We start from the raw sequence: 14,344 nt of genomic DNA, 5'->3' as shown, positions 1-14,344 counted from the left end.
CCTGCCGCTTTCCGTACAGGAAAATCACCATAGCAACGAATGTGCCTTGGCTCCGGCCAACATAAAAGCAGCTCCGAGAGCCGTTCAGATCCGTAGCATGTGACCTCCAGGTGTTCCACGTCCTTCTTTTGCACGGTTCCGTTTTGCCATGCTTGTCCGCGGAGGCATCAGAAAGCTGCGTGACAGCTGAACATGGATTCAAACAAAGTTTTGCAAAGAAGAAAGCCCGAAGTTGCTCTTATCGGACACGTAGCATCCAACAGGGGGAGGCGGAGCCACGGGGTGATGTTGGTAAACTGGTCAATTCAATGTCATTCTTTATTTTGGTCTTTAGTCTTTTATTTATTTATTCTATTACACTTTTCATTCCATTCGATTTTATTTCAACGCATATCATTTAATTAGTATTTAATATCGTTACTTTGATTCCGATAATTGTGCTCTCATCCTCGCGTTGATGTGAGTTGAAAGGTTTTGAAGCTTGTTATCTTGGTGCCCATTCACAGGACCTCAGCAAACACCTTGAAATCAACAAAGTCCTCAGTCTCCTCGAAGATCCACTGACAGTAAGCCAGGCTCAGAACATTGTCACACAATTGACTTGCTTGTTAATATGTTTTTGATGAACTATACTATGCGTCTGCTAAATGACTAAATGACTATGATCCTGTATTGTCATTTTTTATTTTTTTTATTTTGTATCCAAGGCTTCTCTGAAGGAGAGACACCTTTTCATGCTCAAGAAACTGCTGAAGAGGTGCCAGCGTGGCTTTGTATCCTTCTCGAGCCGATTCGACCCACTGAGTCACCCTCCAAACGGGATCCACAATCACGTCCTCGTCCTGATAAACATTTAAGATCCCGAGTGGGATGCTTCGGTCCTTACCCTCTACGTTCCGCGTCCCCCGATGGGGGATGGAAATAGACCCGCTTGTCACGCTTTATCCACCGGGATCCCTCAACGGAATTCCCAAGGTCCCAATTTATGACCGCTTAGATTTTTTTTCTGTCAGCGCTTTCCCCGTTCGAGAATAGCCGCGGTGCGACGATGACTAATTTCCACGCCGACGGGGCGACGTCGGCGATTTCTTTAACATCCGTCACAAGCTGTTGAGAGAGGTGTCCGGCGTCGCCAGAATTCTCAATACCTGCGCTCAGAGGGTGAAGGATGTCCCCGAGTATGTGTCCGTGCTGTGCGACGCGCTCGCGATTTGTAGGCAAGAAACTCCAGCCGCCGTAACGGAAAGTTTGAACTCGCGGTTCGCCGTCGCCACGCTGTGCTTCACCGTGCCTTGTCCCCCGTTTAGGCTCCCGTTCTTGAAGGAAAGGGCATCTGATGAGTTGACCTATGCGCAGGACGTGAAGGAATTCCTCTGTCAGATAGGTATGTAGCACATTTGGGAGCAGGTGTTTATGAGTATTAAGAATCAAATGTGGGAGTAGTGGGCCCGATCAGCATGGTTTTATTTATTTGTTTGTTTGTTTGTTTATTTATTTATTTTCTGTTAACAGGGTGTCTGATGAGGATTTCCAATACGGAACTGAGACGTGAAATATGCTGTTGCATCAAATCCTTCTACTGCTGTGCGGCTCCCAGCCCCCAGCTCAACGGTATGGGTGTTGTCTCAAAGCAGATGGCTTCATGTCCCAATGCTGACAAGAGACTCTCTAGACTTCCAATGAGTGAGCCTCTTTCTTTCTTTCTTCCTTCCTTTCTTTCTTCCTTTCTTTCTTTCTTTCTTTCTTAATTTCCTTCTTCCCCTCTTTAATTCAATCCAGTCCTCGAATATTTTTTTATTTTTCCCAATATACCTTTCCAAGCACGTCCCCACAGATTCCCACCTCGCGCCGAGTGTGTGATGTCACTCCTCACTATTCAAAAAAAACACCGTTTCAGGACTCCAGCCCACGAGTCCCGGCTACAAGCTGCAGCTTCTGGAGCTGAGCGATCTGGCTCAGACCATGGTCCTCTCCATGGCGGTCCTGGAGAACCGGACGGCCGAGAGGCTCCAGGTCCTGCAGACGCTGCAGATCCTCTCCAGGTCCTCCAGTGAGTGACCGCAGCTTTTTTCCTCGGTCCGTCACTCACGCCTCCATCCCACCAATGACCTCCTTCATTAGAGAAAGTAGCTGTCCATCAGGGGCGTAAAGCATCTCCTCACCGCGCAACAATCAGACCGACAATCAAAACATCAGCTTTAAGTGCCCTTGTGTCAACGTCAATAGGTCACTGGATTATTTCGTATTCATCTGTTAATCAGAGGTTTTTGTTTTTTTTTGCTTTTTTTCGTCGTTTGTTTGGTTTTTTTTCGCCGCCATAGATGTGAACTGCGCCGCTATACTGAAAGCCCAGGGAGCAGAGACGATCTGCATCCACATGAACGAGCCCGACTCCTCTGGAAAGGTCCTGTTGCGCTCCTCCGAGATCCTGTGGAACTTGCTGGAAAGTGGCTGCAGAGCGGAGGTCACGTCGCAGCTGAGCAGCATGGAGTGTATCGTGTACGTTTTCCACCATTTTGTGAACGTGAGAGTTCACGATGCTGTGCTCATGTACTCTGGTACTCGTGAAAGTGCTCGGATACATTTGGATTAAAAAAAAAAGATTAACTTGAAATTTTGGTGTCACTTGAAATCTGTTGATATATGATTTATTTATTTATTTATTTATTTGTTTGTTTTTTACTTTTCGCCTTAGAGCTCTGAAGGAAGCTTTTATTCATCAGCTCCTTCATGGCTTCCGAAATTATGACCTCCAACTCAGGAATGACATACTTGTGATCACAACCCTTATCGCTGAGAATCCCAAATGCCCCCTCATTGTAAGTGCAGAATGTTTGTGTACAACAACACTATACTCATAGTCCAATTTTTTTATTCTTCATTCTCTGACCCCATGTGATATTTTCTTTTTTTCACAGGAGAGTTTATTTGCGAAGCAACTCATCCCTTTTGTCACATTTCCAGAGCGTGAGATCATTATTTTTTCATCGTTGTTTTTTTTTTTTCGTTTAAACGATGATTCTAACAATTACAAATTGGTGTTGTACATTGAGACCGTAACGGCTGAATTTATCGTTCAGTGAAAAGCCACAACCCGTTGGTGCGAAACCTCAAGCTCAGCTACAGCGACGAAGACTTTGAAATGAAGAGGCTCCTTCTCAATCTGGTTGTTTTTATGTCGAAGGACTTATCCGCCCTGCAGGTGGGTTGGGGGGGGTCACTGACAAAATGTCTTCACTCACACACGCTGACATCGCACTCGTTTCAGATAACATGACCGATGCTGCTCGGCCGCGATGTCTCCTGTTTCGATGTGTTAGCTTTTTAAAGAGGGCCGGGTGTTGCTGGCTCTGTTCACGCTGGTGAAGCCGCCCGGCCTTTCTCCTGAGGGCCAGGGCGGCACCCGCCACTGGTCCTGCACCCAGCAGCAGGATCTCCAGCTGCAGGCCCTCGCCACGCTGGCCGCCGTGGCTCCCCTGATGCTGGACGACTACATGAGCTGCCAGGGAAACACCTGCCTGCTGCTGCTGCTGGAGTGGTGCGCTGAGCAAGGTGGGCGCATGGTTTACTAGTACATACCTTTTTTACTTAAAAAGTACAAATGCAGATCAGTGCTCATGCGGATCCCAATTATAATTTAAATAACTGTAGCTTGAATGTTATTCTCCCTTGTAAGTGGCTTTGGATAAAAGCGTCTGCTAAATGACTAAATGTAAATGTAAATGTAATAATTTACAAAAAAAAGGATCAAAATGAATCACGGACTGGATCTATCAATGTGCTGATATAGGATTTCTCATCAATGATTCATTAGGTCCATATCCTAAATGACTATGTAAATTATTATGACACCACAAATAGTACGAATCCAGGTTTTTTTTTTTTTTGTTATCTAAAGTAACATAACTGTGTTAGAAATGTAGAGGCCGCACGTCATATTTAACGTCACCTCTGCACTCCATTACAGACGCTTACTTTGGCCACGGCCACAGTCTCCATGGCCCCGGGGGGAGGGGCAGCAAGAAGGCTCAGATGCGCTACTGCGTGAGGGTGCTGAGGTCCATGGCGTCGCTGGGCAATGAGGCAATCAACCAAGACCTCTCTGATCAGGGAATCATCAGCCAGCTCCTAGGTAATCACAGACGGGCGGGCTCAAATCAGTGGCTTTATGTGATTATTTTAATGATATATCATCAATCATAAATTGTTGAATACAATTTTCCATACAGTATTTTTAGATAATCCTTTACAACAACGCCTTGTGTTGATTGGTCCGTACTCTAACTGTAATAACAGTATGATCCAATCCCAGGAATTTTGATGCAAATGGAGGAAGGCAGCTCTAATGAGGAGGATACGGTCACCTTGGAAATCAAGTCTGACATTCAGTTGATCCTTTCCGTGTTGTGTGAGAACGACCTGCACAGGAAGGTAGGGCTTGCTGAAGGTCGCGCGACATCTCCGCTGATGGCACAGTGAATCAAGAGTGTGTGTATATATACACACACTTTATAACAATACAACTAATCAAGCAGTTAATGCTTTGTCGAATACGGGGGCTTATAACACTCAAACTTCAGTTAGCACATTTACTTAATTGAATCACAGTACATCCAGTAGATTACTCTTACTGTACATGGCCATCACCGAATCACTGACATAAATGCTTTTTTGTAATGTGTCGCCGCAGGAGCTGTTTGGATCCGAGGGAGTGGAAATGGCCGTGCACTTCCTGAGGATGAGCACAGAGAAGTTCTACAGCGGCCTGGGACACAACAAAGTCATTCTCCTCACGGTGGACTGTGTCTGGTCAGTCAGTTTGGCGTTGAACCGGTGGTCGGCCGGGTCGGTCGGTCCTGGCTGACACACCAGCAAAATACAACATAATTATCGCCGTGATATTGATTTATTTTGGTTTCATTTTAGGTCCTGCATTGTGGGATGCTACACCACGGAAGATTACTTTTTGGCCAAAGAGGGAGCGTTCCTACTTCTGAACCTGCTCAAGGTAAGAAGTTAATGTAAGATGATTGTAGATGTCTGGCTGGTGCAACAGCAGGTATTCCTGCACTATGTAACTTTCAATCTGCATAAGTCACCAAAATCCTTTCCAAAAGTTGTTCATTATCACAATATATTTTCAGTCTTTCAATGTTCATATGTGTCATATACACATATGGTTTATATATATATATATATATATATGCATGTACAACATATATACTGTACATATAGGCCTAAACGTGAACATTACATCTCATTGGGTGTTCCTGTTTTGTCTCTGTCAGTCCTGTCCCAGATGCATGCAGAGTGTAGTTCTCGCCACGGTCCTAGATCTGTGCGACAACCCCAAGACGCCGTCGTACATCCTGACCTGGAGGGATGACGAGGGCCAGACGGCCCCGCATCTCCTGCTGCACCTCTGGAGAACAGAGGAGGCGGAGCTCGGGGTGCGCAGGGACGCGCGTGGAGGGATTGCCGGTCAGTTCATGGCTAAATTGAGGGCTAATTCCACGTACGGAGAGTTAGAGTCACCCTGTTGAGAACAATCGTAACAAGACCTTTTGCTTTTGTTCCTCCACCATAAAAACGAAATGTAAGCACGTAAATGTGACGCAATCGTGGCTGAAGGTGTGGGGTTTTGTTTTTTTTCCAGTTATGGTGATAAAAGCTTTTATTTTTACTTATTTGACTACAGAGCTTATAGAGCTTATTGTGCGTACTCACCAGGTGTCATGACATTTCACTGCATATATGTATGACCGTATGTATATGTATGTGACAAATAATCTCTTGAACTTGAACTTGAACTTGAACCCAAGACACCAAGAAGCCCCTGCTGAGCCGCTACCAGGAGGACTCGGAGTTCTCCTCCCTTGCCAACAGCCCCAGCGCAGCAGTACTGGATTTGTCCGAGAACCTCCGCGCCAAGATATACTCCATCTTCTGCAAGCTTGGTAAAGCGGGGGGCTTGATTCATTATTTTTTTCGTAATAATTTTGAATTATAAGAACCAGATGGTTGATGCATCAGAGGGGGGCGGTAACTTTTATATGATGACATAATATTTGAATGACTCAAAAATAATATTTGTATTATTTCTTTGTGGAAGTCCTGAACTCTCTGTGAGTGGGTTAAAAGAAAAGAAAATGCTTTTTGACCCAAGTAGAAGTCTGCACCCAATAGAATCTATACTGTTCTGTTTAATCCATAATCACTTTTTTAAAATGCCCTCAGGTTTTCTCAACCTTCCTGGCCTGTCAACGGGGGATTATGTCACTCTAAGCATTGTCAAGAGATATCTGGACTTCAAGGTCGGCAGTTCTGCACGCTCTTCCACAAAACGCATTTCACTGTACCAACTGTCCACGGGCATCGCTCCATTTCACACCTGACGTGTGGTACTGACGGCAGGAGCCGCTGAGAACCTTTTCCGTACGCACAAGCTCACATGCCCTTTGTCAATTCTGTGGCGGGCGCTGCAGGTCGGCGAGGTGTGGGGCGAGGTGATGAGGGAGTTGGCCCTGGACGGCGTGCGGCCGGTCAGCCCCGACGCAGAGGCCCTGGAAACAATCTCCAAGGTGACGGAGGACACCGCGAGGAGGGTGGAGGCGGAGCAGACGAGCATTCTGGAGCACCGGGAGAAGGAGGACATTGGCGAAGAGAAGCTCATGTACACGGAGGTTTGTGTTTAACTGCGTTAGCAAGAGTTGTTCATTCTTTTAAGAAGCAATTGAGGCCTTCAATTTGCCTTTTTTTTTTTTCTGTAAGCCGGATCCGTAGTTGTGACAATCGTAAGAACATCGGTAATTTAATCGTGCAGATAAGGTCCCATCGTAAGCAGCAGGACCTCGTGGCGAAGTCGACGCAGAGCTACATTTCGAAGACTTCGGACTACAAGATTCTAAAGGTCGCGCGACTCACATCCACGGAACACATTCTGCAGAACTCAAACGATGCACTGTCCACAAACTCTCATTCGATTCTGTTTGGGTATTGATCCCAAATCAGGGTAATGAATTCTGTTCCTCATCCCAGGAAGCCAAGTTGCAGAGAGAAAAATCCTTTGAATCCACTCGATCCAAACTGAAGGCGGCCGGTGGGACTCTTCACTCTGCAGAGGTTTGGCTTTTTCCCACAGCAAGTTTAACAGATTTCATCCGTTTATACTGAGCTATTCAAAGAGGGTAGAACCTGCTGTAATACTAAGATGGTCAGATACAGTATTTATTATCCAAATAAGGAGGCGTTTCACATGAAAATACACTTTTGCTGGGAAGGAATCCAGTCTAAACACCGACATAATGTAGGAAAGTACGTAAAAAGGGAGAGGACGAAATCTGTGTGGGGAGAGCAGCATATGGCAGCATATTTCCCTACTTAGGGGCTTAGGCACGGGCCGTCTTTGATCAACATGTTTTCGAAGGAGCATCAACAAACCTCTGTGTGTTTTCATCGTTTACTCTAGTTCAGCATTAAACGGTGGTTTTGTGGCGTGCGCAGAATTTCTATGGCCGGGTGTTGACTCTGGAGGAGCAGACCGCTGGGACCCTGGCTGACACCGAGATGACCCTGGAAAGAGTTCCCATCCGGGGGCTTTCTCTGGAAGAACCTCCCCCGACGGCACAGGACCCAGAATACTTCAGCACCGTCTCGGTCAAATAAACCGCTTCGTTTTTTTTTTTTTAGGCTATGCTTATATTGCCAGCTCGCAAATCAAACTATCTTCAAAACACATAGCTAAAACATTAGAAAATATACAATATATTGAATGTTAAGTAAATATTGAAAGTAATCCAACTCAACCTGTACAAAATGTTATTATTATTTTTCTTAATTAATAAACAAACACCCGTTAGTCACAACATTAAAACCACTGACAGGTGAAGTGAATAACATTGCTCATTTTGTTCCAATGGCACCTGTCAAGGGGTGGGAAGGGGGCGAAGTTGATGTGTTGCGTAAGGATCAGAGCAACTTTGACAAGGACCAAATTGTGATGGCTAGATGACTGGGTCAGAGCATCTCCAAAACAGCAGGTCTTGTGGGGTGTCCCTGGTATGCAGTGGTTAGTACCTACCACAGCTTGCTGCGTATGGGGCTGTGTAGCTGCAGAGCAGTCAGAGTGTCCATGTTGACCCCTGTCCACCACTGAAAGCTCCTACAATGGGCACGTGAGCATCGAAACTGGACCATGGAGCAATGGAAGAAGGTGGCCTGGTCTGATGAATCACGTTTTCTTCTACATCATGTGGATGGCAGAGTGCGTCGTTTACCGGGGGAAGAGATGGCACCAGGATGCACTGTGGGAAGAAGCTGGTGGAGGCAGTGTGACGCTCTGGGCAATGTTCTGCTGGGAAACCTTTTGTCCTGGCGTTCATGTGGATGTTTCCTTTTACACATACCACCTACCTAAACATTGTTGCAGACCAAGTACACCCCTTCATGGGTGTTTCAGCAGGATAATGCTCCTGCCACACTGCAAAAAATTGATTTGAGGAACATGACAAAGAGTTTAAGGTGTTGATTTGGCCTCCAAATTCCCCAGATCTCAATCCGATGGAGCATCTGTGGGATGTGCTGGAACAACAAGCTCGATCCATGGGGGCCCCACCTCACAACTTCCAGGACTTAGGGTCAGAGCTGTTTGTGGGCATGAGGAGGAGCTACACAATATTAGGCAGGTGGTTTTAATGTTGTGGCTGATCGGTATATTTGGTGTATTTGCCTATATTTGGTTGGTTGGCTTGGTAATTAAATATTTTCACTGGATACACAAAATCTTTTGATGGACCTCAATGGGAACTGACGCTTGCAGCCCGGCATTAAATAACATGAGGGGTCTAGGAGCCTCCCGGCATGATGCTGCACGAGGGGGAGCTACACAATATTAGGCAGGTGGTTTTAGTGTGTGTGTATGTCTGCGTGTGTGTGTGCATGTGTGTGCGTGGGACTATTGTACTTAGGGATTATATCATAGTCTGGCACTATCAGAAAGATTTTTTACATGCTAAAAAAACATTTCTAACTTTTATTTTCTTTAGAAACTCAAGGGATTCCTCCTGACAAACCAGGCCTTTTGAACTCGTTCGAGCTTAGTTTGCTTCCTTCCTATTCCTTTTTTAAAATCAGATATTTCGTACTAATTTACCAATGTACAGCGATAATATAATTAAATTGTTTTGCCACTTAACTAGGTAATTTTTTTTTAAATTACATTTCTATGGTGTAATTGTTTTTCTGGTTGCCAGTAGAGTTCAGGAATCTGTAGTTACCGAGGTGTGAGTTAACCTCCAGTGCAGATGTGAGGTCACTCGATGCACAATCAGCAGCTTGTCGTCTGGCCGGCCCTCCCCCACAGCGACGAACTGACTGTACGGCTGATAAACGCCATCTGAAGCTCAAAGAAACAGCAGCGAACGATGAATGGAGATGTGTTCTACGGCAGACAGAAGCCCAAGACACTTTCATCACTTTTGTCTTACATTCTTTCCGACCTCATTTTCCATTTAACGTTCGACTAATATTTATGATGATGACGGGGGGATATTTCTCACTTTTAAGAATTGCTCCATGGTTCTTTTTCAAGCTGGAGGTATTTAGAGCTGGGTAACATCCCAATATATTTTTGACCAATGCCTTGATAACGATAATTCAACATTATTTCAGGTGCTTTCCTGACATATTTGTACGCTACATATCGGACATATGGATATTATGACCAAGCAAATAGAGGCATTGATCAGAACATCTTCAACTGTCTATGAAATTCCGAAAATAAATGTTGTTATATATTATGATAGTTAAATAACAGACAATATATACTCTTGTATTACGACATCGATGTTATATGGATATATGGTCCAGCACTAGTACACTGTATTGTCCATCACACACCACCAGTGCATTCTGCGTGCAAGCAACGTTGAACCAGCGAAGCCCTGGAAGTCACATAGAAACAGGAAAGTCTTATGCAACATCAAAATAATGTTAAATGATTAAAATGACTTTATAGTACTTCTCATATCAATATGTTGTCACGAAAGGCTATAACACGATGTGTAGGCCGTAACCACAATGTGTCACAATGGTTATTTTTTCCGGACACATTGCAAAATGCTCCGTTTTTTGGGGGGTTACATAAGTGACTGCAGCACATTAACACAGATGTTCCTCCAAGCGTGCAACATGCCGCACAGAGGCACTTCTTCCTCTGTGCCTTTTTATTCGTTGTCCTCGCCGGATTGACCGGATCGCTTCCGACAGGCCGGGTCTTTCAAGCTGCACTGCAAGCGTGTGCAACGTGTGTGTGCGAGGGTTGCCCCAGACCGGAGTGAGCACATTGGAGGGGACACATTGTACAAAAGAGCAGGGGCACGCCAGAGCTTCCACAGTGGGGTCAGGCCGTCGCATGGTGTCTGTCTGGGTTTGGGGGAAGCTGCTGCGATTGGTGCAGGTGAGGATGCTTTTTTACTGGAATGTTCCTTCTAAACCCAGACTCCACAATGCCAGATGGATTATTATTATTATTTATTGAGAGGTTGATACTTGGGATATCTACAAGGGAATAACTGGCAAAACTTAAAAGGGACACTGAGGAAACTTGTGGTCGGGTTTGACTCTTTGAAGGTGTATTATCTGAATTAAAATGGGTTTAGTTTTATCCAGGGAAATTATTTATGTCTCCAAAGTAAAGTGTAAAGTGTGAGGAAAAAAAACCCATATACAAATTAAGGATGTATTCGATTAAATAAACAAATGTATCCTGCAGTTTGAGGAATGGTCAACATGTAGTCAATTTGCAGTATATTGTTTAATTTGTTAATTGTTTATTTTTAGGTTCACTGTATATTGCAAATTTTCTCTATTTTGATTGTGATTATGATCTACTGTAATAATGTATTTGTTTTGACGTGTGCTGTTGTGACCCCATCCTGGGATGAATAAAGTATGTAATCGAATGTAGTCAATCCATTAAAAGGAAATATGGCACAGAGGACGAATGAAGTCACTTTATCTTTATGTGAGACCCGAACGGGAGGCTTTCTTTGCTTGTCTAAATTATTTTCCAAGGTTTGTCGGAAGCTACATGCTCGGAAAGCGGTGTATAAAACTGGATCAAAACTATTCCGAAATGTTCACCTTGCGTTTTCCTTCTTTTATATGCTATATAAATATAATGAGGACCGGGGGGTTTGTCCCTCTGCAGGTTGGCTTGCAGCCGAGCTGACAGCAGCAGACATGATCATCAGACTGGGTCGTCTGACCCCCGGCTACTTCCGTCTCCTCCAGGTTGGTGTCTGCTGGGGGGGTCCTCTCTTTTTTTTTTTTTTTAGAGGTCTCGTATAACATCTACAACTCCTTTCTGTCATAGATCCGAGCTTGTATCTATTCTAGTATTATTATTTTATAGAGCGCTGCAAGTCCGTCCGTAAGGGTTGTATTATATAACCTTTGAGACTGTCTCAGGCTTCAACTGCCACTTGAGTTGATGTGTGTTATTACGTTGCCTGGTTCCCACAGTAAAGGAGTGGGCCATTACTTGACATTGAGAATCAAGTGCTTGTGAACTCACACACATCGGTGCAGGTTGAGATACTTTTTAAAGTCATTTACCACGATTCTATTTTCATAAATGATCCTGCACAGTCATTTTACGCAAAAAAATAAGAAAAAAGATGCTATTTACACTCATGCGATGTGTTGTTCCGGTGGAGAAATAAAGTTGTAGTAAAAAGAAATAGAACAAAATTTGTTCTGCACAATGCTGATCAAAAATAGTTGGAAAACCCATTCTAGTTTAAATGCATTACATGGACGCCCTTGTTAAAGGTGTAGGTGAAAAATAAAAATTTTAAATAAAGAAGAAATTACCAACTTATACCCCACATCCCATGTAGTCACGGAAAATGCACTTTTTACACCTTTTTCACTTCCTCATTAACTTTTGTTGGTTTGAAAGTGTGAAAGGTTTCATTGCATCTCAGTAAGGCCTTTGTTATGTCTGTAAATGTAATTAGTATTGTCCTTATACGTGTCTCCTGGATGCAGAGGCAGGTCTCGGGGGAGGTCCAAATGCAGCCGCAGACCAGCTTCATCAACCCCATCGCCATGACGATGGCCACGGTGGGAATGGGAGTCTCTGTCTACAGCGTCAGGCAGATGGCTGAGACTGGGCCCGTCTCGAGCAGGCAGCCACCTGAGTCGCTCACCTCTCACTTACTCACTAAGAGTGATGCCGAGGCAGAGAGAGCGACGGCTGCAAGTTCTTCGTAGTTTGAGTCGTTTGTTTGTTAGTGAGATGTCTGCCTGAGTTACAAAGCAAAGTAGTTCCTGGCGAGCCTCTCATCACGTTGTTTGTCTGACTGATGGCCCCTGGATGTCGTTTATGTAGCTCCAAGAAGGCTGTAGTTGCGGGCGGGGCCGGCCGTTAGGGCCGAAAAAGGGGAAAGCTTTCCGGGGCCCGGGCGCTGGGGGGGCCGATGGAAGCATTTGGGGAAGGCCCATTTGACCGCCGTGAGATCACAGCGTCTCCGCTCTGCATCAGAGCGATCTTTGAATAAAAATGATAAAAACCGTTAATAAAATAAAAACAGCGAATAAAAACTGTGTGTTTTTATTGTAGATGTATTTATTTTAATCCGTTCCCCAATTTAATTAAACAAAAATAGCACTGTGCTTAACAGAGGGACATCTCAGTTATTTCTGTGGGCGGGCCTGCTGTGGCCTAGTTGTGGGTTTGAAGGTTATTTTAAAGAACTGCTTGGGTGAAGTAAAAGTTTGTCAGTGTATTGTGCAGGAGGGAAAATGTAAGTGTTGAATGATCTTTTTATTTTTTTTACACGCATTTAGGTCGATTTCTTGCATATGTCACAAGTGTTTGTACAATTTTGTGCAATTACTGCACGTTTGACATCGAAGGCCAAAATGGACCGTAGTCTGTTTGATAGTCTTATCATTGTACTGGCAACAAGAAAACAATTTTATTAAAGTCAGTCATTTTCCTGTACTTTTTAGTAACACCTTGACACCATTAAGCATATTTGGTGATTCACAATAATTCACAATTTGGTGATTCACAACAAGCTCTTTTTAAGTGTTGATGTTAACCAGCGCGCTTCCTCCAAATTATTATCAATTCAAGAATTAACTGGATATGAATGAACCGGACATTGTATATTACTCTGTACTTCAGCTCTGAATGCCTGGGTTTTCGATTGTAGCAGCAGATTCAGCCCAAAGAAAATCCTCACTCACTGACCACTGTTTGCAAACATGAAGCCATTATACCAAGACACATTATCGTTTCCTTTTTAATCTGTTATGGTTTGAAATTTGAGACACAGAAGTAATTTGCAACCTATTTACTTATTTTTTCATTTTTATTTGCTGTTTGTAATTGATTTTAATAAATGGCTTCACAAATAAAACTCAAATTCCTTTAAAAAATGATTGTGTGTGAGTTGTGTTTTTGTTGGCCTTTACACTGCAAACATAAATGTAAATATGTTTCTGCTTTGATATCATGTGAAATAACATGAAAGCCAAACGACCCTTTCAACATCGTGCTCCTGTAAAACTACCCACGTGGAAAACGCTGTGGAGACAGACATTGTCACAGCGCTGGCTGACTGCACACACTGTATGGAGCGATTCATGTGAAACAAGCCGGCAGAGGAAAAGTGAATTTTACTCTGAAGCTCTGACACCGAATGAATGAGATTCCATTTGAAAAAAAAAAAAAAAGCCATTACCTCTTCCTCATCCTAATGTTAATTAAACCCTAAGCGGACCCCCAGGAGACATGAAAATAGAGCCTGAATTGGGTTCTTTATAAGATGTTATTTATGAAGATGCATATTCATAGCTACTGTATATACTGTACATCCAGAGATACCTATATGTGTGTTTGTTTACAGATATTAGTGGCTTATTTTCATTTTCATAGTTCTGTCATAGCTGCAATGGGACCATCCTCTAGTTGCCGGCTGACAGCTGAAATACATCCAGACAACCATCGACCTTGCAGTACAAGTACAGCTGTGTGAAATGAGAATAACACTGTATAAAACAGTGAGGGTGACCATCGCTGTCCTTTAAACAGTCGTATTCTCATAATCGACCACTTTATAGTCAAAGAGCTATGAAGAGGACTGACTAGGCCTGGAACCTCTTTGAGCTTTTCCGGAAGCGCAGCCAAACTGCAGCGGGGAGAGGAGGTGTAAAGCTGTGGGAACAAGCCACGTTATAAAAAGAAAGAGTGTGTTTAATCAAACACTGCAATCCTTTCTGGTTTCACTGGTTGATTTTGCTAATACTGCTGTGGGAATGGTACATTGGGACA

At 43.9% G+C, this 14,344-nt stretch overlaps 1 protein-coding gene across 1 annotated transcript; it reads left to right on the top strand.

Annotated features, from left to right (window-relative positions):
• Positions 1 to 285: 285 nt before the first annotated feature.
• Positions 286 to 7,665, top strand: LOC307234532 (cilia- and flagella-associated protein 69-like; the record flags this gene model as incomplete). Its single annotated transcript, XM_080006282.1, has 21 exons — positions 286 to 291; positions 507 to 566; positions 708 to 773; positions 1,108 to 1,384; positions 1,898 to 2,050; positions 2,322 to 2,499; positions 2,696 to 2,819; positions 2,919 to 2,967; positions 3,081 to 3,202; positions 3,321 to 3,552; positions 3,968 to 4,132; positions 4,313 to 4,431; positions 4,691 to 4,809; positions 4,927 to 5,008; positions 5,289 to 5,481; positions 5,823 to 5,957; positions 6,238 to 6,314; positions 6,486 to 6,683; positions 6,824 to 6,910; positions 7,039 to 7,122; positions 7,504 to 7,665. 21 exons carry the CDS (start codon positions 286 to 288, stop codon positions 7,663 to 7,665), a joined length of 2,688 nt encoding a protein of 895 aa, XP_079862408.1.
• Positions 7,666 to 14,344: the final 6,679 nt, after the last annotated feature.

Source organism: Zeus faber, assembly GCF_960531495.2.
Source record: "Zeus faber genome assembly, chromosome: 1".
NCBI classification, from domain to species: Eukaryota; Metazoa; Chordata; class Actinopteri; order Zeiformes; family Zeidae; genus Zeus; species Zeus faber.
The sequence above is the reverse complement of the archived record's forward strand: the minus strand, read 5'-3'. Positions and strand labels throughout refer to the sequence as shown.